General features: G+C 35.5%; 1 protein-coding gene across 2 annotated transcripts; it reads right to left on the bottom strand.

Moving 5' to 3' along the window:
• Positions 1-861: 861 nt before the first annotated feature.
• sh3rf2 (SH3 domain containing ring finger 2) lies at positions 862-23,569 on the bottom strand. Of its 2 annotated transcripts, none has more exons than XM_048176835.1 (11): positions 23,414-23,569; positions 22,647-22,997; positions 19,758-20,030; positions 17,172-17,267; positions 13,267-13,572; positions 6,766-6,887; positions 6,345-6,515; positions 5,860-6,101; positions 3,890-4,176; positions 1,824-2,098; positions 862-1,551 (listed from the first exon to the last, which is right to left on the bottom strand). In XM_048176835.1, exons 2-11 carry the CDS (start codon positions 22,989-22,991, stop codon positions 1,371-1,373), a joined length of 2,298 nt encoding a protein of 765 aa, XP_048032792.1. In that variant the 5' UTR covers positions 22,992-22,997; positions 23,414-23,569; the 3' UTR covers positions 862-1,370. The 2 variants fall into 2 exon arrangements, with proteins under 2 accessions (XP_048032792.1, XP_048032793.1); XM_048176836.1 differs by lacking the exon at positions 23,414-23,569 and adding an exon at positions 23,097-23,310.
• Between the last annotated feature and the right edge of the window lie 393 nt (positions 23,570-23,962).

Here is a 23,962-nt window from a genome sequence, read left to right as displayed (position 1 = left end):
TGGCGTCGCTGTTAAAGAATAATTAGCTGGTAAAGCGGATTTACTTATTGTAGAGTTCACAAATGTTATCATGAGCATTGTAATGTTTAAGTCAGATGTCTTAACAAATGCCAGTAGCCCGGGAAGATTTTAAAATTAACAGTTCATTCATAAATACGCAAGATCGCTGTGGAAATACAAACCGGAAACGAGCGCAGCGCTGAAAAGGGGCGGGGCTACATAATGTCTATAGTCAAAACCTTTTCTAACCTTGACAAAACACATATCATCGGAAAGGTCTGAATCTCGTGGTTCCATATTTGACAACTGTTTTGTGATAGAAGTGATATTTGGAAAGAAATTTATCAATTTATAACAGGAGAATGCATACATTTTTTTTGATAGAATGTCGAAGACACCCAGTGGCTATTTTTGGTGCAACGCCTTAACAATATCTCATGGGAACTAAAATTTTTGTGATATCAACTTCAAATTTGTAACACAACTTGGTAAGACATATGGCTTTCATTTGATAGCAATTTTAGAGTCAAATATATTTGATTAAATATACATTTTATGTAATATAAAAAATGTTTATGACACAAGTACATTTGATTTACAGTGAATTTAAACCTCCATAACTTTTTCATACTTTCATACTCACTCAACTTTTTTGTTTTAATGTTTTCAAAAGTGTTTTCATGTCAGCAATAATCTGGTTGTCTTCTTTTAAACAAAATGAAATGTAGGTCTGTACTCCAAAGCATTCTTGAATTATAATAATTTAGTTTGGATAGTGCATTTTCATGTCAATTCTCAAAAATGGGGGTGACACTTAAAGAGTTAATTAAATAAAAAGTCAAAAAGCCCATCAAGACAAAATTCTTGAATCTTTTTTTTTAATGTTTATTATTATTACTTTAGTCATTTTCCCAAAATTAAAAAAAAAGAAGAAAAGGGAAGAAAAGGACTGAGAACAGGAAACCTGATAAATCAGGATATAGTTGCTATGACATTTTATAAACAAAACAATTCCACCTTTACTATATTGAGACAACAGGATTTGTGCGTGAAAAAGACAATCTTGAGGCCTTACTGGTTTCCCAGAATTAACAAACTTCTCCATCTCTCACTCCATCCAAAAGTGCAAACAGTGATTCAACATACAAAAAGGCACATTTCTCAGTCATAACTGACTAACGACGAAGGAAAAGCCTACAGGTTTTTGTGCCGGGTGGGTGTGCATGAAAAATGACATAATCTGTCATATACCCTATAAGTACACAGGATATTGCTTTTATTTTGGTTTATTACACAACAGGCTAAAACAGTGTGACTCTAAACACAGCACTGATCGAAGAACAATTACATAACAGAGGAAACTGTGGCACTCAAAGGACTCTGTCTAGTATTTCCAGAATGCTGCTGTGGAAAAGGCCCGTTTTCCCACTGATCTCCTGGGTGACGAGAAGCCTTCCATCTGCTCGAGGCCTTTGAACGATGACTATTTCACCTTCGGTCAGCGTGAGCTCTGCGTCTGTTTTAGCGTTGTATCCCTTCATTACCCTATATCTAAAGAAAACAACATCTGTGAACATCAAAAACAATATCAACCAGATATATCAAGCATATCTGAATGCTTCTTCTTGACAGGAAATGTTGATCTGTTTCACGGCATTATCTCGAGAGATCTCTCGTAATATTATCTGCTGACTGACAATTTTCAGGAGGAAGGGGGGAAAAAAATCTGCAACTAATTTTCTAGGTAATTTTCCTACACATGAGCAAGATAAGATCAGATAACACAATACTTCCTCTTTAAAGACACTCTCAAAAACACCCACCTATTAGAGCCGGACTGGTTGTTGATCAATACTGGCTTCATATTTAGCGAGAGGCAGTCCATAGCGGCGTGATCCTGACCTGTGCTCTTTCTGGCTGGAAGTGTTTTTGTATCTTTAAGAACTAATGTACTTCCATCCCGACCTAAGATGGCTGACGGGTTCCAGTGGTCCAGGGCCGACTGCGAACTAGAGATGTGTCCTGTGGTTGAGGCGGATGCCATTTTTGATGTTGTCTGAGGAGCATCGTGAGTCAGGAACCGCACTGACTTTACTGGCTAAAAGAACATCAAAAAACACATTCAGTCAGCTGATGTAGTTCATTTGAAATCCTTACGAAGCATTAGGGGTGCAACAGTACATGTATTCATCCTGAAGCGTCATGTTTCAGTGCATACAGTCAGATGACGAATACAGTTAGTCACAGGTGATTCACACTCCAATCTAGAAGGAGGCGCACACGGTAATGCAACGCTGTTTGCTATCAACAGGATCAAATGCAGAAGAAGAAGAACAGATGATCTATGCATAGATATGTTTACGTGTAATCTCTCAACCAGTCTTTCAACCATGGAAAGACATCAATAAAACAACTCACGCAGCATTACATTTACCTCAGGCAAGTCATTTAGTGTCCACAGCATGTTAGTTCACTAGAGAAATGAAGCATTTCACTAAATATATGCACTATATTAGCTTATATATTCATTATATTTACTTTACCTGTTAGTAATGACTTGAATATTTAATATATGTTTTAATAAATTTGTCATGAAAACAAGTTATCACAGTAACTGTGTAAATGATTATTTGATATTTCAAAAATTATTTGGAGTTGAAAAATAATTAGGGCCAAAGCCTTGAAAGGGTGAATTTGTTTTGCTAAGAATTATTATGAATATATTTTTTGGGGACTTCACAGGCACTTTTGGGGTCCTTAACATGCTCAAAATCTCTTTCAACCATCAGGGCCGGGCCGAAGCTGGTCTGTGAAAGGATTCTTGATATCTTAAATACTGTTGCCATGGCAATGCATCAAACTTTAATAATCTTTTTGGATGTTTTTGACCCCCTTAGCATGCTTCAAATTGCATGAAAATCGACACATATGACACACATAAGTTGTTGGCCAGCAGACATGGGCAAAGCCTTAGCAGCAGGTGGGAATGAGGGCCTCTATAGCACCACCTTTTGACAAAAAAAAAAAAACCTTTTGAGGTCAGTTTTGCCTAGAGCAACCAAACTCGGTACATATATTGATCTCATTGAGCCGGGCAACTTTCTAATTTACAGTCATTAGCTCCGACCAACAGGAAATCAGCTATTTTGGTTTGAATTTGGATTTTTTGGGAAAATCAGGCTCTGAATTTTAAACTACTACTCCTAGTGGATTTGTTCGATTCACAGCAAACTTTTTCAACATGATAAGACATTGAAGATTGTGAACAGATGTTGGATATCTCAAATGGTGTTGCCATGGCAAGGGATTAAAGTACTGTCAAAAAAGGGACACAGGGAGAGTCTCATATCTTGACAATCCTTTCGCATTCACCCAGTTGAAATGCATATTGTCAGTCGTGCAGAGTTTCCCTAAATCCTCCGGGGTGGCGGTGGCACCAGGGCTTGGGCCCGTCATCGCTGCTTGCAGCTCTATTTATATAATTAGATTTAGAATTTAATGCAAAACCTGCCTTATCTGTAATTTACTTTTTTTTTTATTTGAGTGTTGATTATTATATCTGAAAAATAAATAGCAACTGAATTTAATAGTTTGGGCTCTGTTGTTAATTTATAATCTTTAATATTACAGTAATGTGCAAGAAAGGGCTCCTTGTATATAGTTTACAGTATTAGCTGAGATAGATTTTTTTTATCCTTAAGAAAATGTTAATTATTACTGAATTTATTTAAAAAGAGGGACATAATTTGTTCAGTAAACAACAGTTTAAGAAAAAATAAGCAATTTTGTGTTTAGTTTTCGTGACTTCAATACCAAGGTATGTACCGAACCATCATGTGTGTGTACCGTTACACCCCTAATAACTATTAAAAGAGAATTTTTTATTTACCTTCTCTGCATTGTGTTTATGAGCATCTGGTTTAACCAGAATGGATTGAGGAGCTGTGCTGGCCTCTTTCTGGACAGGATCCCTGCTGACTGGTTGATATCCACCAGCAGAGGGTGCTGTTGTTTCATATGCCCAATGCTGCGTCTTGATGGGGTTTGAGAACAAACCGTTTCTCTTTTTGGGAAGAACAGGTGAGCGACCGAAAGTGTAGATCTGTCCCAAATCCTGAGGTGGAGGCTGAAGGCTTAGGATGGAATTTGAGTTGTAGCTTCCATGGTGAGGCAACCCTAAACGAAAGGCCAAGCAGAAGTGTGTCAGTGCACCAGACTGAACAAATACACAAATATACCTGCTGCAGAAGAAACAAAGCCCATGCAAGTTCATGTTTTTATGAAAACTAATATCTAAAAATATATGAAGAGAGAACAATCCATATATAATTTTTTTTCAATCAAAATTAGCCAAAAATTATTAAATACACATTTTTACGAGGTACACAAATATGTACCTGTTTTGTAGAGCGGGCAGCTACACAACTGGTAAAAAGTTTGGAATAATTACGATGTTTTTTAATGGTTTTGAAAGAAGTATCTTATGTTCACAAAGGCTGCATTCATTTGATACAGTAAAACAGAAATATTGTGAAATGTTATTACAATTTAAAATAGCTTTCTTCTAGTTTAATATAAGATTTAATTTATTCCTGTGATCAAAGCTGAATTTTAAACATTACTCCAGTCTTCAGTGTCACATGATCCTTCAGAAATCATTCTAATATGCTGATTTGATGATCAATTACCAATTATTATTGGTGCTCAATTATTAATAATGGTTCTTTATTATCAGTTTGCTGCTTAATATTTTTGTGGAAACTGCAATAATTTTTTTTAAGATTCATTGATAAAAAAAAAGTTCAAAAGAACAGCATTTATCTGAAATATATATCTTTTGTAGCATTATAAATGTCTTTACTATCACTTTTTCAATTTAATGTGTTCTTGCTAAATAAAACTATTCATTTCTTTAAGGCAAGACACTTCAGGCTAAAATGAAATTTTTTAGATTTTGGGCTTTTGGGCTTTTAATAAAGTGTTTTTTTCAGACTAGTAGTAAGAAAACATCCAAAATCTACCTTTAAGCATTTATTTTTTTTGCCATTTTATCTATTTGTGTTTATAGATTTCAATTACAATACATATTTTTAAGGCCGTTTTCTCAAAATTATTTTTTTCTCCTACACTGAGCCATGTATCTCCACTTCAGAAGCACTTGCATACACTAAACTTTACAGTTTTATTCCTATCTATATTCTGAAGGGTTTTTTTATAGAGGGATTTTTTCATGTATAATTGGCAAGATTGTATAAAAAATTTTATTTCAAAGAAAAATTGTGAAAATTATGGAGTGATAAAAAGAGATACCTAAAATCCCCTCTGTAAAAACCTTTTACTTCATCCAATGTTCAGATTTTTGTACTAGAAATTCATGTAAATTAGCACATTTTAAGTAAAAAATGCCTCAAAAATCAAACAAAAATCTTACTGACCCTTAAACGCGAATAATAGTGAATCGCGGTTTCCACAAAAATGTAAAGCAGCACAAGAGTTTTCAACATTGATAATAATCAGAAATGTTTCTTAAAGCAGCAAATCAGCATTTCTGAAGGATCATGTGACACTGAAGACTGGGGTAATAATGCTGAAAATTCAGCTTTGACCTCACAGACATAAATTACATTTTAACATACATTCAAATTTAAATTGTAATGTTTTTACTGTATTTTTGACCAAATAAACTGTATTTTTGATAAAAGCATAAGAGACTTTCAAAAACGTAATTATTCTAAACTTTTGACTGGCAATTATATTGACTTACAAGGTCAAAATTCGACACTAATTCGACTAGTTTTTGATTGATAACAGTTTTAATGGCTTAAGGTTGACAGCGTGCTGGGGCTTGTTGGCTCTCACCCCTGTGTGTGGCATGGAAGGTGCGCCTCACTGTGCTCCATCCCTGCTTTCCGCCCAGCTGCGGTGCTCTCCCAGGACCCGCAGATGACATCACAGCCATTGTTGCTGAAGGGGTGTCGCCGTTTACTCTGTCTAGGGCCAAGACAACAGCCTGCGGCTTGTGTTGGGTGTGTCGTTTTGTTGACACTGTACTTGTATTAGGAATGGCAGGTTTGGTTTGTTCAAGAAACCTTGCAGATGTTCTGTGAGAAAGTTAGTATGTTACTGTAAACTTGATTAGCAAGATAAGAGGCGTGTGCTTGTAAAAATAAAAAGGTTCCTAAAAAGTTCCACAAATTTTTTTTTGCATTGTCTAGCAGTTCTTTAAAATATTTATAAAGAACACACGCAATAATAAACTGATCTAAAGAGCTTATATTAATTGATATTTCTTAATAATGTGTGTATTATATTAAAGAAGTTGTTGTAACTGTTCTTCTGCTCACCTGAGCACAGGTGTAACATAGTTAGCTGGCAGGATCCCTACTTTGCCTGTTCTGAGAGACAGTCCACGCAGCCATCCCTCTTTGAATTTCCCATAAACCCCCACCATTTCACCCTTCCTCAGTTCCAGCTCCTCAGAGCGATGGGGTGTGTAGGAATACAGCGCTGCGCACCTGAACAGATCATACATCAAGGTTAAAGAAACATTTCAGCCAAACGCCCAAAAATGAAAATACTGCCACTGTTTATTCACTCAAACCCACTTTTTTGCTGTATGAGCAATGTAAAGATTCTTCAAAAATGTCGCTTTAAAAGCACAAGCAGTAACTAAGCATCTTTATAACCTACAAAATGTTTTCGTTTTGATGCAAGAAAATCTTTTAGGTGTTCTTCGAAGGTACGTATGATCTCAAAAGCACTTACACACTGATGGAGAGCTGCTGTGTGGCAGACATCTTGCTCTCTGATGGCATTGGGGACGCCTGGGGGTTAATCAGTGCCATGGTGATGGTCGGCGGACTTTCACCGCTCATTGTCCTGTCCCTCTGTAATAGCAAGAAAGTACTGTAACTGGCAATTTTCCTGTCTTTGTAAAAACACTGACAGCAATGTGATCTCTTCAATACAAGTGTTCTGAAACATTGAACTCCAAACATTCATGCTTATGTAGACCATTGACAACATGTATTTTATTATATGCAAACAATTATGAGTAGCACTTCATGATTACTTTATAATAATTAAAATAAACAAAGCGTGAAAAAACAAGGCAAAAACAAAGGAAAATAAAAAAGGCAAAAACAAAATAAAACAAAAAGGACAAAACTAAAAACAAAAGTAGAAGAAAAAAACAAATAAAAGAGACAAAAAGATAAGATCAAACAAAATAAGGCAACACAAAAAACAAAACAAAATAAACAAAGCCTGAAAACAAAACAATACATAAAGCAAAACAACAAGACAAAACAAAATAAAACAAAAAAGACAAAAAAACAAAAGTAGAAAACAAAACAAACAAATAAAACAGAAAAAGTAAGATAAGATCAAACAAAATAAGGCAACACAAAAAGACAAGACAAAAATGAAGACAAAACAAAAAAAAGATAAGACTAAAAACAAAAGTAGAAAACAAAAAAACAAATAAAAGAGAGAAAGTAAGATAAGATCAAACAAAATAAAAAACACAAAAAAGACAAAAAAAAACAAAAAACAAAGCCTTAAAACAAAACAAGACAAAAACAAAGCAAAAAAACAAGACAAAACAAAATAAAACAAAAGACAAGACAAAAAACAAAATAAAATGTGAAAACAAAACAAAGCAAAAAACAAGACAAAACAAAATAAAACAAAAAAAGATGACTAAAAACAAAAGTAAAAAACAAAACAAACAAATAAAAGAGACAAAAGATAGGATCAAATAAAATAAGGAAACACAAAAAACAAAAACAAAACAAAATAAAATAAACAAAACCTGAAAACAAAACAATACATAAACAAAGCAAAAACAAGACAAAACAAAATAAAACAAAAAAGACAAAAAAAAACAAAAGTAGAAAACAAAACAAACAAATAAAAGAGAAAAAGTAAGATAAGATCAAACAAAATAAGGCAACACAAAAAGACAAGACAAAAATGAAGACTAAAAACAAAAGTAGAAAACAAAAAACAAATAAAAGAGAGAAAGTAAGATAAGATCAAACAAAATAAAAAACACAAAAAAGACAAATAAACAAAAAACAAAGCCTTAAAACAAAACAAGACAAAAACAAAGCAAAAAAACAAGACAAAACAAAATAAAACAAAAGACAAGACAAAAAAACAAAATAAAGCGTGAAAACAAAATGACAAAAAACAAGACAAAACAAATTTAAACAAAAAAGACGACTAAAAACAAAAGTAAAAAACAAAACAAACAAATAAGCGACAAAAGATATTTTAAAATAAAATAAGGCAACACAAAAAACAAAAACAAAACAAAATAAACAAAGCCTGAAAACAAAACAATACATAAACAAAGCAAAAACAACAAGACAAAACAAAATAAAACAAAAAAGACAAAAAACAAAAGTAGAAAACAAAACAAACAAATAAAAGAGAAAAAGTAAGATAAGATCAAACAAAATAAGGCAACACAAAAAAACAAGACAAAAATGAAGACAAAACAAAAAAACAAAAAAGACAAGACTAAAAACAAAAGTAGAAAACAAAAAACAAATAAGAGAGAAAGTAAGATAAGATCAAACTAAATAAAAAAGACAAAAAAAAACCCCCAAAAAAAGCCTTAAAACAAAACAAGACAAAAACAAAGCAAAAAAACAAGACAAAAAACAAAATAAAACAAAAGACAAGACAAAAAACAAAATAAAGCGTGAAAACAAAACAAGACAAAACAAATTAAAACTAAAAAAAGAAGACTAAAAACAAAAGTAAAAAACAAAACAAACAAATAAAAGAGACAAAAGATAAGATCAAATAAAACAAGGCAACACAGAAACAACAAGACAAAACAAAAAACATGACGAAATCTGACAAGGCCAAAAATGAATGAAAGACCATGAGGAACATGAATTGCTCACTGAATAAATGAGTACTTAATAGCTGTGGTGACTGATAGTTTAATGACACATTACTATTACTATTGTAACGAGTTAGCCAACTAAATATGTAATCAAGACCAACTTTTATGCAATCCCTAACATCAACCATAAACAGATAAATCAACATTTAACAGATAAATTATAGGCAAGGCAAGGCAAGGCAATTTTATTTGTATAGCACATTTCATTCACAATGGTAATGCTTTACATGAAGAATAATAAAAATAAAACATAAGTTATAATAATAACAGTAAAAACAGAGAATTTTGCTATCTGGATGGATGAGTTTTTTGTTGTTGTTGTTGTCCGTCAGAGTGGATCTAAATGGATCTTGCTCACACGACAGGACTGCTACCTGTTAAAGCACTTCAAACTGATAAACAAAGTTTCAATCTCCCCTTTTATAATGAAGTTTTATGGTTAATTCAGGAGTTATTTTGTATTTTGTATAGTTACATAACCGCAAATGAAACATCTGACATCAGTCACAGAGCTGACTCAGAAGACTGAGACTTTTCCTCACTGATAACAAACGACTAATATTAAGGACACGGGCTCGTGGAAGAGAGTCACATGGGCTGTTAGAGAAATACGTCTGGGCAACTGAGTCATGAGTCCCTCTCTTCTACTGAGATCCAGTCTAATAATAGTGCATGATGAAACAAGATAGCGATCTGTGAATCCTGTAGAGTTTCTGTATCTTTGACAATTTCTACGCCTCTCTTAAACACTTACACCTACAGTATGTCCCATAATTATCTCAGAGAGAGCAGGTGATTACAGCTTAGTTACACTAGCACTGCCACAGAAGACACAGAAGGCCTAAGAGTTATAAATTAACACATTTTATTCAAAGCAACGAACAAAGGAGAAGTACAGCACAGGTGATTCATCCTAGCGAGGCGGTAACATTAACATAAGAAGTGCTGCAATCCAATATTGTATCTTAAAAGTGCCGCAAGAGTACAATAAGAGCATTTATTTTAAGAAAGTAAGTTCGGTCCCAGTTTATATCACTGAAATTTGGTGTAGGATTTACTTTCAAATCATGTTCAATACTTACAAATGAACAGCAAGTAACCCGTTTAATTAAACATGACATTTTGAAGTAGAAAGACTGAAATAATATTTTCTTGATTTTTTTTTTTTTTTTTTTTTTTTAACTATGTACTTGTGTAAAGAAAATTGTTAGGTACAATGTACTTATTGTGTTGCTGCTATCTAGGTGGGATATGGGTAAGGTTAGGGACAGGCTTTATGGTATGGTTAAGTTTAAAGGTTGATTACGGGAAAGGTCAGCATAGATGAGATATCAACTCACAATTGCGAGAAAAAAGTCAGAATTCTGAGGAAAAAGGTCAGAATTGCGAGAAAAAAGTCAGAATTGCGAGATATAAACTCACAATTGCAAGAAAAAAGTCAGAATTGCAAGATATAAACTCGCAATTGCAAGAAAAAAGTCGCAATTGCAAGATATAAACTCGCAATTGCGAGAAAAAAGTCAGAATTGCAAGATATAAACTCACAATTGCAAGAAAAAAGTCAGAATTGCAAGATATAAACTCGCAATTGCAAGAAAAAAGTCAGAATTGCAAGATATAAACTCACAATTGCGAGATATAAACTCGCAATTGCAAGAAAAAAGTCGCAATTGCAAGATATAAACTCGCAATTGCAAATAAAAAGTCAGAATTGCAAGATATAAACTAGCAATTGTGAGGAAAAAAGTCAGAATTGCGAGATATAAACTCGCAATTGCAAGAAAAAAGTCAGAATTGCAAGATATAAACTCGCAATTGCAAGAAAAAAGTCAGAATTGCAAGATATAAACTCACAATTGCGAGATATAAACTCGCAATTGCAAGAAAAAAGTCGCAATTGCAAGATATAAACTCGCAATTGCAAATAAAAAGTCAGAATTGCAAGATATAAACTCACAATTGTGAGGAAAAAAGTCAGAATTGCGAAAAAAAAGTCAGAATTCTGAGGAAAAAAGTCAGAATTGCGAGAAAAAAGTCAGAATTGCGAGATATAAACTCACAATTGCAAGAAAAAAGTCAGAATTGCGAGATATAAACTCGCAATTGCAAAAAAAAGTCAGAATTGTGAGATATAAACTCACAATTGCAAGAAAAAAGTCACAATTGCAAGATATAAACTCGCAATTGCGAGAAAAAAGTCGCAATTGCAAAGATATAAACTCGCAATTGCAAGAAAAAAGTCGCAATTGCAAGATATAAACTCGCAATTGCAAATAAAAAGTCAGAATTGCGAGATATAAACTCACAATTGTGAGTAAAAAAGTCAGAATTGCGAGAAAAAAGTCAGAATTGCGAGAAAAAAGTCAGAATTGCGAGATATAAACTCACAATTGCAAGAAAAGTAAGAATTGTGAGATATAAACTAGCAATTGTGAGGAAAAAAGTCAGAATTGCGAGATATAAACTCGCAATTGCAAAAAAAAGTCAGAATTGTGAGATATAAACTCACAATTGCAAGAAAAAAGTCGCAATTGCAAGATATAAACTCGCAATTGCAAATAAAAAGTCAGAATTGCGAGATATAAACTCACAATTGTGAGGAAAAAAGTCAGAATTGCGAGAAAAAAGTCAGAATTGCGAGAAAAAAGTCAGAATTGCGAGATATAAACTCACAATTGCAAGAAAAGTAAGAATTGTGAGATATAAACTAGCAATTGTGAGGAAAAAAGTCAGAATTGTGAGATATAAACTCGCAATTGCAAGAAAAGTAAGAATTGTGAGATATAAACTAGCAATTGTGAGGAAAAAAGTCAGAATTGTGAGATATAAACTCGCAATTGCAAGAAAAAAGTCGCAATTGCAAGATATAAACTCGCAATTGCAAATAAAAAGTCAGAATTGCGAGATATAAGTGTTTGACGTGAATATTGCTCTGTTAACCAACCATGGGAGACACAACTTGACAGATAATATCTATAGTACCTATTTGCTTTGCCTTTCATTTGCAACTTCAGATTTAAAGTCTTGCAAGAAAAGCTCCCCAGTCATTTCAATCAGAATCCATGCGATTGGGAATTTCACGTCTAAGGGCGAAAGATTTCCCCATGCATACGAGTTCAAGTTGGTGATGCAAACTCATCACTGCCTTTAACATCCCACAATCCTGTGCTTTTCATTCTGTGACAATGAAATCCATGGTTGATGTTCATTTCACGTCTAAGGGCGAAAGATTTCCCATGCAAATGAGTTCAATTTGGTCGTGCAAATTCAAAGTGTCAACAATCAGAAAGCTGCTTGGTTTGAAAGTGACTTCTGTGTGAGCGGTGCTTCATATATCACTACACAATAGACAATTGAGCTTTTTTGCCCTAAAAGTTTTGGTGAAATTGTATGGACTATTTTTAATGGCTCTAGTTCACTTTAATTGTATGGAAAAGAGCAGCCAGCAAATTCTGCAATATATCTTCTTTTGTGTTCCATTAGAAGCTCATGAAGGGTTTGCACCAAAGATGAGCAAATCAATTCTGACATGTTTTTTTTTTGGGGGGGGGGGGGGGGGGGATCTATTGCTTTAAATATTTTCCTTCCCATCGGAATGACACTGCTGAGTCAGAAAGCAGTGGGCATGTTTCCTGTGACTTCACACACGGTTGCACAACCTGAAGAAAGAAACACAAATAATGCAAAAATCCAGTGTTAGCCGACCCCCCGAGTGACTCGCCTCCCCATGATGTGATGTTCTCCTCGCCATCTATTAATGACACAGCTGATGGCGGGAGGAGAGAGAGTCACTGCTCAGTGGAAAGGAATGAGCCTTTCAAGCAGATAAGAGGAAAGTGTTATGTAACCCTATATGAGTCATGAGCTTGTAAAGCAGCAACAGAGAATAGGGCATTTTTAGCACTCAAGCACGCTGGCTTCCTCTCGTACAGGAGAACATCTCAGACTGACAGCGGAGAGAAACATTTGTGAGGGGAAAATGCAAGAAGGAATTGCTTATTTTAGGTAAATCACATTCATTAGCAGCGATTTCAAAGCATATCTAATTTACAATACTGACAAAATCATTTGCATCATGAGCACATTAAGATATTATAACTATCGTTGCTTTTCTATACAAGAAGGATCACAGATAACCAAAACAAACATTGCCTCACCAAATCTAAAAATGAAGATCTCTGACTCATCATCTCACTAGGACATTAAACGCATGATTTATCATCCAAAACACACTCATTGTAGCTAAAATCACACGTATTGCATGACTGCATAGCAAATAAATAGCCAATCATCATTCCTACACAAACAAAATGTGATAAAAACACAGCTGCGCAGGGAGTGCTCACCTTAGGCAAGTTTCTGTGAGAGCTCCTCAGACGTGGTTTGTTAAATGTGGCGAGTTGTGGCGTCTTGCTGGAGGAAGGCTGTGCGGTGGAGCTGATGTGAGGTGGCTGCTGGCTCTGGCTGAGGGGAGGATGGTTCAGGCTGTTCAGGAGACTGACATTTGGAGGCCTGGCTGACTTGTGAGATGCTCCAGCGAGCCGCCTGTGGATGTAAGCATCCGCGTTGACCCTAACGCCGCTCCGTGGGTGCGATTCCACCGAGTCCCTCCTCTTGCGTTTTTCCAGAAGCTCATACGCCGCCGGATTCGGCTACAGCGGAAAGACACAAAAGCAGGTTAAAAAGACATGCTGGTAAGCCACTTTAGTCTGCCAGTAGGAAAAGTGCAAGTTCAAAGCTATTAGTCCCACCTGCTCGCCCCAAACTTCTTAAGTGGCAGCTGGAGCTGCTGATCTGAGGAACGCGACGTTAAGATGGACTGGTGCAGCACATGTGGGCAGGAGTGACGCTCCCCCTCCCTTTTCCCATGATGTGCTGCTCTGCCACCAAAGTAAAAGACAGCATTACTGTGCCTTCACGCCTGGCTGGTCACCGCTGAGATGCCCGACTGGCACTGAGAGGGAGGCTGGCTGTTTTATCTTACTAACCTCAGATATAATCCAGTGCACGGATAATGAAAAGAGCTCCTATTTGGAGCTCGATTATCCAGCGGCACATGAAGTTCACTGGAGCAGAATGCACGTCAGTCACAAGACTGCAGCGTCACAGATAGCAAGCTCACGTCTAAAAGCCCGTTATCACACTCTGTAAGTGGCTACCGACACCACGAGTGCTAAGAGATGATGGCCTATTGTTCTGAATTTAATCGTGACATTAAACAGAGAAACGATTAGGGAAAATTTAAAAGATTGCCAAATAGTGACGAAGATATCACGTCACAAAGCAGTCACAAATATAGCTGCAAGCAGCCATTAAGGGGCCAAGCACATAGAAGGCACAATAAGTCATGCCACAATTGACCCAAAAGACCCGCCCCCCTTAGTTACTGTTGCTTTGTCCGACAAGCCATGGCGCTGTCACGCCACACGCAGTGAAAAATACATCGCAAAGAGGACACTGGCAACACGTCGACAGACAAGACAGAGCAGGTTACTTATGATATTAAACAAAGTCCCAGCTTTCAAATTATGCAATTTTTTAAGAAATTCGAACAATAAAAACTGTTTTGTGACTCTTTAATGTGTCGTGACAGATCGCTGTAGCGGCTCGTGAACCGATCATCTCTTCCAACTAGTTAATTTATAGCATCAAATAAACATGAATGAACATCAGAAGGAATGTTGTTTCAAACGCTGAAAGACGTCAGTACACACCATTTTTCAAGTTCAAGTCCACCAAGGTTAATCTTCTAACTCCTGACTGCTTTGTCAGACAAAATGGTGGATTCGGCGTTATGATTGGTTAGATCGCTTGTCAATCAAACTCCCGATTGCTAGGAGCATCAGACCAACTGCAACAATGAGCAATTAAAGGCATATTAAGATGATTTTAGGCAAAATGCCTGAAAAATCATAAATACAGGCACTAATAAAGATTTAATGGTTTATGACTTTCGACCAATAGGTGGCGCTGTGACCAATTTGATGTGGTGTAGTCAGAGGGAGGTGACAATGACACATGCAAAGTTTGGTGTCAATATTCCATAGCATTGCAGAGATACAGCCTCAAAAGTTGTTTTGGTTGAGTTCGAAAAAGTAGGATTTTAAAGAAAATCAAAATGGTGGACAGGAAGCTTGGCTGATGATGGTATCTATGTTCTTGGCATGACCCAAGGAATCTATTAAGACAGTTTTTGGAAATTGCATTATAACTTTTGACCACAAGGTGGCACTGCATAGAAACGTTATGAGGGCCTTCAGGGCATGGTGCCAAAGACACACACCAAGTTTCATAACGATACGCCAATGCGTTCATAAAATATAGCATTTTGCAACATAATTCAAAATGGCTGATGCCCAAAATGGCCGAAATGGACTCATCGGACTCGGCATGACGCCCCGAATCCAACGAGACCACTTTTAGAAACCACGATTTTTGGACAAACTGTTCAGAAGTTATAAGCAAAAAGAGCCATTTTTCATATCTCCAGACCAGTAGGTGGCGCTGCACCAAAACAAAGCATGTAGCCTCAGGTCATGCTTGTGATGACATGTATCAAGTTTGGTCTGAATATGATAAAGCGTTGAAGAGATACAGCCTAACATCAATTTTCACAAGCCCTACGTAAAATTCGTTCGCACATTTTTGAAAACAGTTTGACAAATCGACTTTTTATAGGCATGGTCTAAAGATGATCTGGTTCAATTTTCATGAAAATTGGAGCAATGGCCTTGAAAAAGTAGGTTCAAAATGGCGGAAAATATTTAATGACAGAAAATAAGGTTGTTTCTAACCCTTTATAAGCATAAACGTGAGTGCAAATTTGGACAGCTGGTGGCGCTAGAGCAATTAAGTTAGAGACTCCAAATTTGCTATGGTGGCAGTTCAGACTGTCCTCTGTCAGTGTGCCAAATTTCATAGCGATTCTATGGGCTACCATAGACTTCCAGAGCGGACACGGAAGAATAAGAATAAGAACGCCAACAGTAGGTACCTTTGGTGCTTGGCCCCTAATTATTATTGCATAAAGGCTTAGAAAGTACAAAATAGTCAAGAAATATCTGGGCTATATATATGGGTTTATATTGCACAAAGAAGTCTATTTTTAGGATAATTATTTTTTTGTGCTGTGACATTATTTTCATGACAATTAAGCAAATATCCCTCATTCTCAATGGTCCACGATATTCTCATTACTGTAATTTCTTGAATCAGGGGTCATCAACAGGAGGTCTGTGGCGGCACAGCAGGCGTCTGCCAATTAATGTTTGATCTCAAACTAATTTGTGCTGAAGTTAAGAAGCTAAAGTTCAGGAGTCCACTACTATATTTAATCAAAGATGAAGTCATTTTTTTCTAAGAAACTAATGTTCATTAGTTTTGTTTGTAGGTTGTTAAAAATCTAAACAATTAAAAAGTTGCTTAAAATGACCAAATATAAGATTCTAAATTCAGCATGCTTCATTATCCCTTCCACATTAAAATATATTAAGTAAACTTAAAATGTATTGCACAACTATATGCACATTAACAATGATTATTTTTGAGGCTTTTAATTGTAATGTAAGAAACACAACAAAGTATGTGAATATAGTAATATCTTATATTATATATAGGCCAGGCTTAAAATCCAACACTAACTTTCATACAAAATTTAAAGGTTTTTTTAAAGATTTAAAGGGGACCTATCATGAAAATCTGACTTTTTCCGTGTTTAAGTGCTATAATCGGGTCCCCGGTGCATCTACCAACCCAGAAAACGTGAAAAAGGACAATCTAGTAACTTTGTTTCGGCAAGCCTTTCTCTGCAAGCATGAGAAAAAACAATCCTCATTTTGGCTGCGTGAGATTCTCCAGTTTTGTTGTTGTTGAGCTGTTAAAGCTCCGCCCTCTTCTGGAAAGTGGGCCGGGAGCAGCAGCTCATTTGCATTTAAAGGGACACACATAAAAACGCTGTGTTTTTAGAGGCAAATTTGACAAGCTATAATAAATGATCTGTGGGGTATTTTGAGCTGAAACTTCACAGACACATTCTGGAGACACCATTACATCTTCATAATAGGTCCCCTTTAAAAGTACAACTGAAAGTATCTTTAATTTGTGGGCATTTTAATAATTAAAAAAAAAAACATTATTTCCAATATTTTCACATTACAGTAATGAAAGGGATGTTAATATTTAGGGTTTAATAAAACATTTCTTCAAAGATTCTCCATGTTTTGAAATCTAGAATAAAAACTTGTTGTCTTACCTCTGTGAGCTGCAGAGGAAAAATCCCAACTTTGCCTCCAAGTTTACCTTCAACCCAATTTTCATTGACTTGTTTAATGAGAGTAATGCTGTCTCCCTGTGGGGGGGAAAGAGAGACAGCCATGTGTTAGGCAGCTGAGGGTGCATGGATGTCCCTGAAGACGTTTACTTGGCTCGAATCACTCAAAGCCGCAGGCCCATTACACCCTTAACTCGACTCCAGACCCATTTGAACCATCTGCTCTCAAAAAAAAAAAAAAACACTCCAGGAAAATGTCCTTTAATGGAAGCTGTGCCTGAGTCAAAACTGTTATATAATTCAAGTCCTGTGGTGTGACTAACAATACTGCTATAAAAGAGCTCGAAGAAAAGAAATGTATTTGCTTCCTGGTTCCCACTATATAAATCACACAAATGGAGCATGTAATACTCAACATACAATAGCCAAAAGAAGTATTTTGACACTTCAGTCACACGTAAATATCATTAAAGCACGCACGGCTGGGTGTAACTGAGTACATGTAATCTCGATGGCTTGATCAGATTAAAAAAATTAAGTACTTGTAATTAGATTATATCACATTTCAAAATGCATGCAGTCAAAATGCAGTTACTTTTTTATGGATTACATAATTACATGTTATTCTTACAATGCCAGTAATTCATAGGGGTGTGACGAGACAGGTATCTCACGAGACGAGACGAGACTCGAGATAGAGTTCACAAGACGAGACAAGATTTTTACACACTATTTTTAAGAAATCCTCAATGGCGAAATACATGACTAGAAAAAATATTCTGCAGGTGTATTTGAAATGTTTTAACTAATCATCTTGTAATGAATGTCATTTCAGTTCTACTTTCTGAGTATGAATTATCATATGCAGTAAAAGACAATACTCAAGTACTGTAAAAGGTTTTGCCACAAACTCAACTGACTGACTTCTCTCCTGTATGATTTCAGTCTCTTCAGACCTTACTGTACATGATTTATGAGCTTCTGCAACCTTTGACCTCCTAACTGAACTCCTTTCCACAAACTGATCATAGGAATAAAACATTATAAATAATAAGATCTCATTTATTAACATTAATGCATTAACCAACATCAACTAACAATGAGCAATATATTTGCTACAGTATTTATTAATCTTTGTTTATGTTAGTTAATAAAAATAGTCATTCATTGTTAGTTGATGATAGTTTACAGTGCATTAACTAATGTTAACAAATGAAACCTTATTGTTTGTGCTTAATACGATTAAGAGAAAACTGTTATTCATTTTTTATGGTAACACTTTACAATAAGTGCAACCATAATCGCACTCTCTCAATATTCAAAGTGCAAATAAGACCAATTTTTTCTCTGATACAGAGCTGAGAGATGGTTACAGCTACACTGCCCAGCCTAAAATAGCTTTAATATCGAGAGATATTTGCATGCATCAGGGAGCCGCTTTCAAAATGCGGGTATTGAAATCGCGTTTGAATGCGCGCTCGCGTTTACTTTCACTTTCACGATCGCGCGTAACTCTGTAAATATGGAGCGGCGGCGACCGTTATCCAACTGAATTAAATATTTTTTATTTAAATACAAAGCAAAACGATAGTGGAGGCGTAATGTAAACGAAGCGGAGGCATATTCTTTCCTAATCATCCTAACACTTTGTCATGGCAACATCATGAGACTACTTTTTGCCTCGACGAGAAATCTCGTCACAGTTTAGTCTCGCGAGATCTCGTCACACCCCTAATAATTCAATTCTTTTAAATTTTAATTTCTAAAATAAGCCTAAAAAAGTGTTTTCTTAGCATTGCAACACTGCATATCTAATAAATATCTAACTCCTGATGAACATATTAATTATTATTTGAATTATCACTCACTGAGTCATTTAACCTTGTATTACTGTTTTTGGAAGGCTTTTGCCTTTCAAACACATTAAAATATACAAATTCACATAATTTCATATTTCATAATGCAGGAAACTTTTTTGTCAGCTGAACCTCGTGAGATTTAAGTCAATAAATTAGGACAATAATAAAAGTAAGTCAATAATAAATAATAATAAAATTAAGTAAACAGTTCTCTGATTTCATTTAATGGTCACATGGCATGCATGTAAATTAATAAAATATTTATTTTTTATATATATATTTCATATTATATAATACAATCTAATTTCTTTGTATTTTTATATCAGTATGGTACAAGATTATCCTATTTAAATCAATGTGATAAACATGTTTAAAAAGTAATCTACCCAGCACTGAAAGCAAGTCTAATTTATATTTTAAAAAAGACAGCACAAACACTTTTCATGCAAAACATTTCACAAATAGACGTTTGTTTAAATTATACCAAATATATACAGACAGAAGTATTTAGATAGTTGCAAAGTCATTGCAAAAAAATGGCTGAGAAAAGTTCGTTTTGAGAGATGGTCTAGCATCATTTTAGCAGATGCCACATTTGTTAATGCAATGAAATTTATACAATTTTTTAGTATGGCTTAAGTGTCCAAATATTTTCGTGGTTACTGTACTAACAAAACTGAATACACTGATTAAAGTAGAAGAGACTGACCTTGAAGAAGGTTAAGCATTCCTTGCTGTCATCTGGATCCAGATTGTTAGCGTTGAAGTCATAAAGTGCTCGGCAGAGGGCCAGAGGCTGAGGCTGCGGCTGCTCACTTATGACTCGCAAAACATTGACCGGAACCAGACCGCTGCTCTCTTTGCTTTCCCCATAATACCAGTTATCGTCTACTTTCCACCGCAGATAAATGATGTCACCTGACTTCATTGTGAGCTCCCCAGGTGCGTTACCATGGAAGTCATATAAAGCTTGGGCTTGCACCTGAAAGAAATAAAAAATGAAGCTGGTTAAGAACATATCTGGATCATATTTTACTCCAAATTCTAAAGGAAAAAAAAAAAGATTTTACATTGTGGCATTATTGGCATGACAATTAAAAGGGACATATCATGAAAATCTGACTTTTTCCGTGTTTAAGTGCTATAATCGGGTGCATCTGCCAACCCAGAAAATGTGAAAAAGGACAACCCAGTAACTTTGTTTCTCAGCAAGCATGTGAAAAAACGACCCGCTCAGATTTTACTCCCATAGTGACATAGGAAGGGGATCTTATTATAATATTACCAGCCCTTAATCTACACGTTTCCACCCACTGTGCCATCAATTTGTTTTCGCAAGGAACTGCTTCACAAACGAGGGTCAATTCAACGCTGGTTTTGCACGAAAGATGAACATGACGGCACATGCTAGTGGATGAGTTGAATCAACTCCACAGCAACTACATAAATTTATCCACTAACCATTCAGAAACGTCTAAAAGTTGTAACTTCTTCCTGAGTCTCTCCATCAGTGTGACTCCGGTTTGAACAATGTAAGGCTGAACATTGTTGTCATTTTGGCTGCGTGAGATTCTCCAGCTTTGTTGTTGTTGAGCTGTTAAAGCTCCGCCCTCTTCTGGAAAGGGGGCGGGAGCAGCAGCTCATTTGCATTTAAAGGGACACACACAAAAGCGGCGTGTTTTTGCTCAAATTTGACAAGCTATAATAAATGATCTGTGGGGTATTTTGAGCTGAAACTTCACAGACACATTTTGCGGACAACAGAGACATCTTGTGAAAAGAGGCATAATAGGTCCCCTTTAAATACATTTAATTCTTATTATCATAATGCACAAAAATGATGATATGTCAGTTAAATTATTACACTGATTTATGGGATGATTTTGAGCTCTTGGGAAACTTTTCCCACTGCATTTGCCTCTAATTTAGTAGACATGCATTTGAAATACTAGCATCCCAAAAGTTCTCTCTCTAGTACTTCAAATGCATGTCTAATAAATTAGAGGCTAATGCAGTGGGAAAAGTTTCCCAAGAGCTCAAAATCATCCCAAAAGTTTAAACAGTGTTACTGTTTGTGGCTGGAAATGCAATGGCTTTTTTCCCAAATGAAACTCAAATCCACCGACCTACTTAAACTAAACTAAGGCCCAGTGTGTTTCAGAGGACATTGTTAAACACACACACAGATAATTGAGCTCTTAAGCAAGTCGGAAAGGCAAACCGATCTCCCACACATCCCAACACAAAACTCATACTGATGTGTTTATAAATACACATTTCATCATAATTTACGCAGCACAGGATTATTGTTCTATCGAAAAACAAACATCATGTTTGATGTGGCATGACAACAGACGCAATGTAATATGATACTTTCAGGACAGATTTATGGAAGTATTCATATTTAACAAAACACTAATGATAAATCAAAGATAAAAACTTTTGGTCCCAATTTATATTAAGTGTCTTCAACTACTATGTACTAACATTGAAATGAATCATTTGATGCATTGCACATACATGTTTTTACAATGTACTTGCATTTTTTTTTTTAAGAAAAAACACCTGTAATTCATTTCTGTATAATCATCTATAATTACACTGTCAACCCTTCCCTTACTCCTTAACCCTTGTGCGGTCTCCGTTTGGGACTTTGGGGTTTCCACAGACCCCAGGCAACAAAATGTAATTTTGTAACAACATAATTGTTTTTTTAAAAACAAATGTAATTTTACTCTGTTTATTAATGTTTTTACTCGACATTCGTGCAGGTTTTGGAGGATTTATCACATTTTTTAAATTTATATAAATAAATTAATAAATGTTTTTTAAATTATTTGTTTTTTTTTATTATTTTTTTCACTACAAAACAAATGCTAAACTTTGACAAAAAGTAATTTTTATTGTCATAATTGTGATTTCATAATATTTAGATATGAATCCAACTGAAAAATACTTGTGAAAAGATGTCTTTCAGTAAAAGTGATGATTTTTTTACTTTTAAAACTGTATAAAAACCTATTTTAAAAAAAATATTTATTTATTTATATAAATTTAAAAGATATGATAGATTCTCCAAAAACTGCACAAATATGAAGTAAAAACATTAATAAACAGAGTAAAATTACATTTGTTTTTTAAAAAACAATTAATTTGTTACAAAATTACATTTCAAAGACCCTAAGTGTGCCTTTTTTTTTCTACACTAACATAAAAACAAGATATCACTCCAAATTTATTTTTATTTGTAGATCTAGAAAGTGTTAACAACTGTACAAAGTTTCATGTCATTTGGACAAAGAGAACTTTTTTATTTTTATTTTAGCAATCGTCGTTTGGGGTCTAAAAAGATCTCAAACACCCTATAAGGGTTAAACCTGTCCCTAACTTCACCCGCATCCACCTCAAAAGCAACAAAAGTGCGGTACATTGTGCCTAACAATTAATTTTTGATGCAAGTACACAGTAGACACCTAATATAAAGTATGACCAAACTTTAAACTCACAAAGAAAAGCAAAAAAAGCCTAAATCTCGACAAGTGCATGTCACAAAAGCTGCATTCAAACTCTAATGCATGCAACATGTTGTACTTCTTACCCCCTGTGTGTCGGGCAGATCTTGAATGTAACTGCTTGAGAGGTCCTCCTGGACTGTAGAGCTCACATATCTGGAGCGGTCCCTCGGTGTGCCCGATGGACCCCGTTCCTGGAGGCTCTCTAGGAGTCTCAGCAGCAGCGGATTGGTGGGAAGCTCCTCCACTGATCCTGGAACAGCAGCTCTGCACTCTGGGCAGCACATCTGATGAGGGTGTGATGCCTCGTGCTGCAGAAGGCATGGTTTACAGAACGTGTGCTGGCATGGCAAGACCTTGGCAGACACATCCAAGGGCTCCATACACAAAGGACACTCCAACAGGTCCAAAACCGCCAGATCCTCCATCATGCACACCTGACACATGATCACACGCGTTATACAGTATTCGATAACGTATTCAGAACTACTTTAGCAAGAATACACAATGTTATATAATGATTTCTCAATGCAAACCTGTTTCTAAAAGCTCGAGCTACTTCCGTCAACACCTCCTCTAATATGTAAACAGATGTGAACGCCGACAGCTTTTGGAAAGACAGACGCGACTCATGTTTATTTTTTAGCTTGTATAATTATACCTTAATTAAGCTTGCATTTAGATTCATGCGTGTTATTTTGATCCCGTACAAATGAAAAGCAAGTTTTCATTGAAATCTAGATGACAGCGCGTGACGTCACGTCTACCTGGTTACACGAAACACGTCCACAGCGACAGTGAGTTAGGTATAAAACTGAACATTGTACTCGAATACAGTTAAATATTCACATACCTTATGGTCAAGAATAGAAAAACTGAGGAAAAAGGCCGACAGGCGGCTGAGAGCAGGTCTAAACTGGATGTTTGCGGACAGGTGTCATCTTACACCGCACTGACACTGAGATTCAGCCGGACTGAACATGACGGAACTTCTGAAGTCAAGAAGAATGTTTTCATTGCACCTGTTCACCTGTATGAGTTCATTAACAGGCTGTTCATTAAATATGATCATTAATCAGTTCAGTGAGAAAGGTTGTTTTTAAGAGGTCAAACTAAATGAGCTGTTTCATTTTCTGTTCATTTTAGAGTATAAAAGCTAAATTTGACAAAGTGCAGTTTTGTGTTATTTTACAATAACTTACAATTAATTAAGATGATCATTAAAAATACAAAATTTGTAAATTATTTATTACATGTAATGATCATTTTAAAAATGTGAGAATGGCTAACAGGGTTGCAAATTTTGCCACTAAGTAAAAAATGTTGGGATAAAAATTAACTCGATAAGTAACCCAACTATGGGTTAGTACTATAGCACCTTCCCAGCTGTGGGTTAATTTTA

The sequence above is a fragment of the Megalobrama amblycephala genome, linkage group LG23 (genome assembly GCF_018812025.1).
Source record: "Megalobrama amblycephala isolate DHTTF-2021 linkage group LG23, ASM1881202v1, whole genome shotgun sequence".
Classification (NCBI taxonomy): Eukaryota; Metazoa; Chordata; class Actinopteri; order Cypriniformes; family Xenocyprididae; genus Megalobrama; species Megalobrama amblycephala.
The sequence above is the reverse complement of the archived record's forward strand: the minus strand, read 5'-3'. Positions and strand labels throughout refer to the sequence as shown.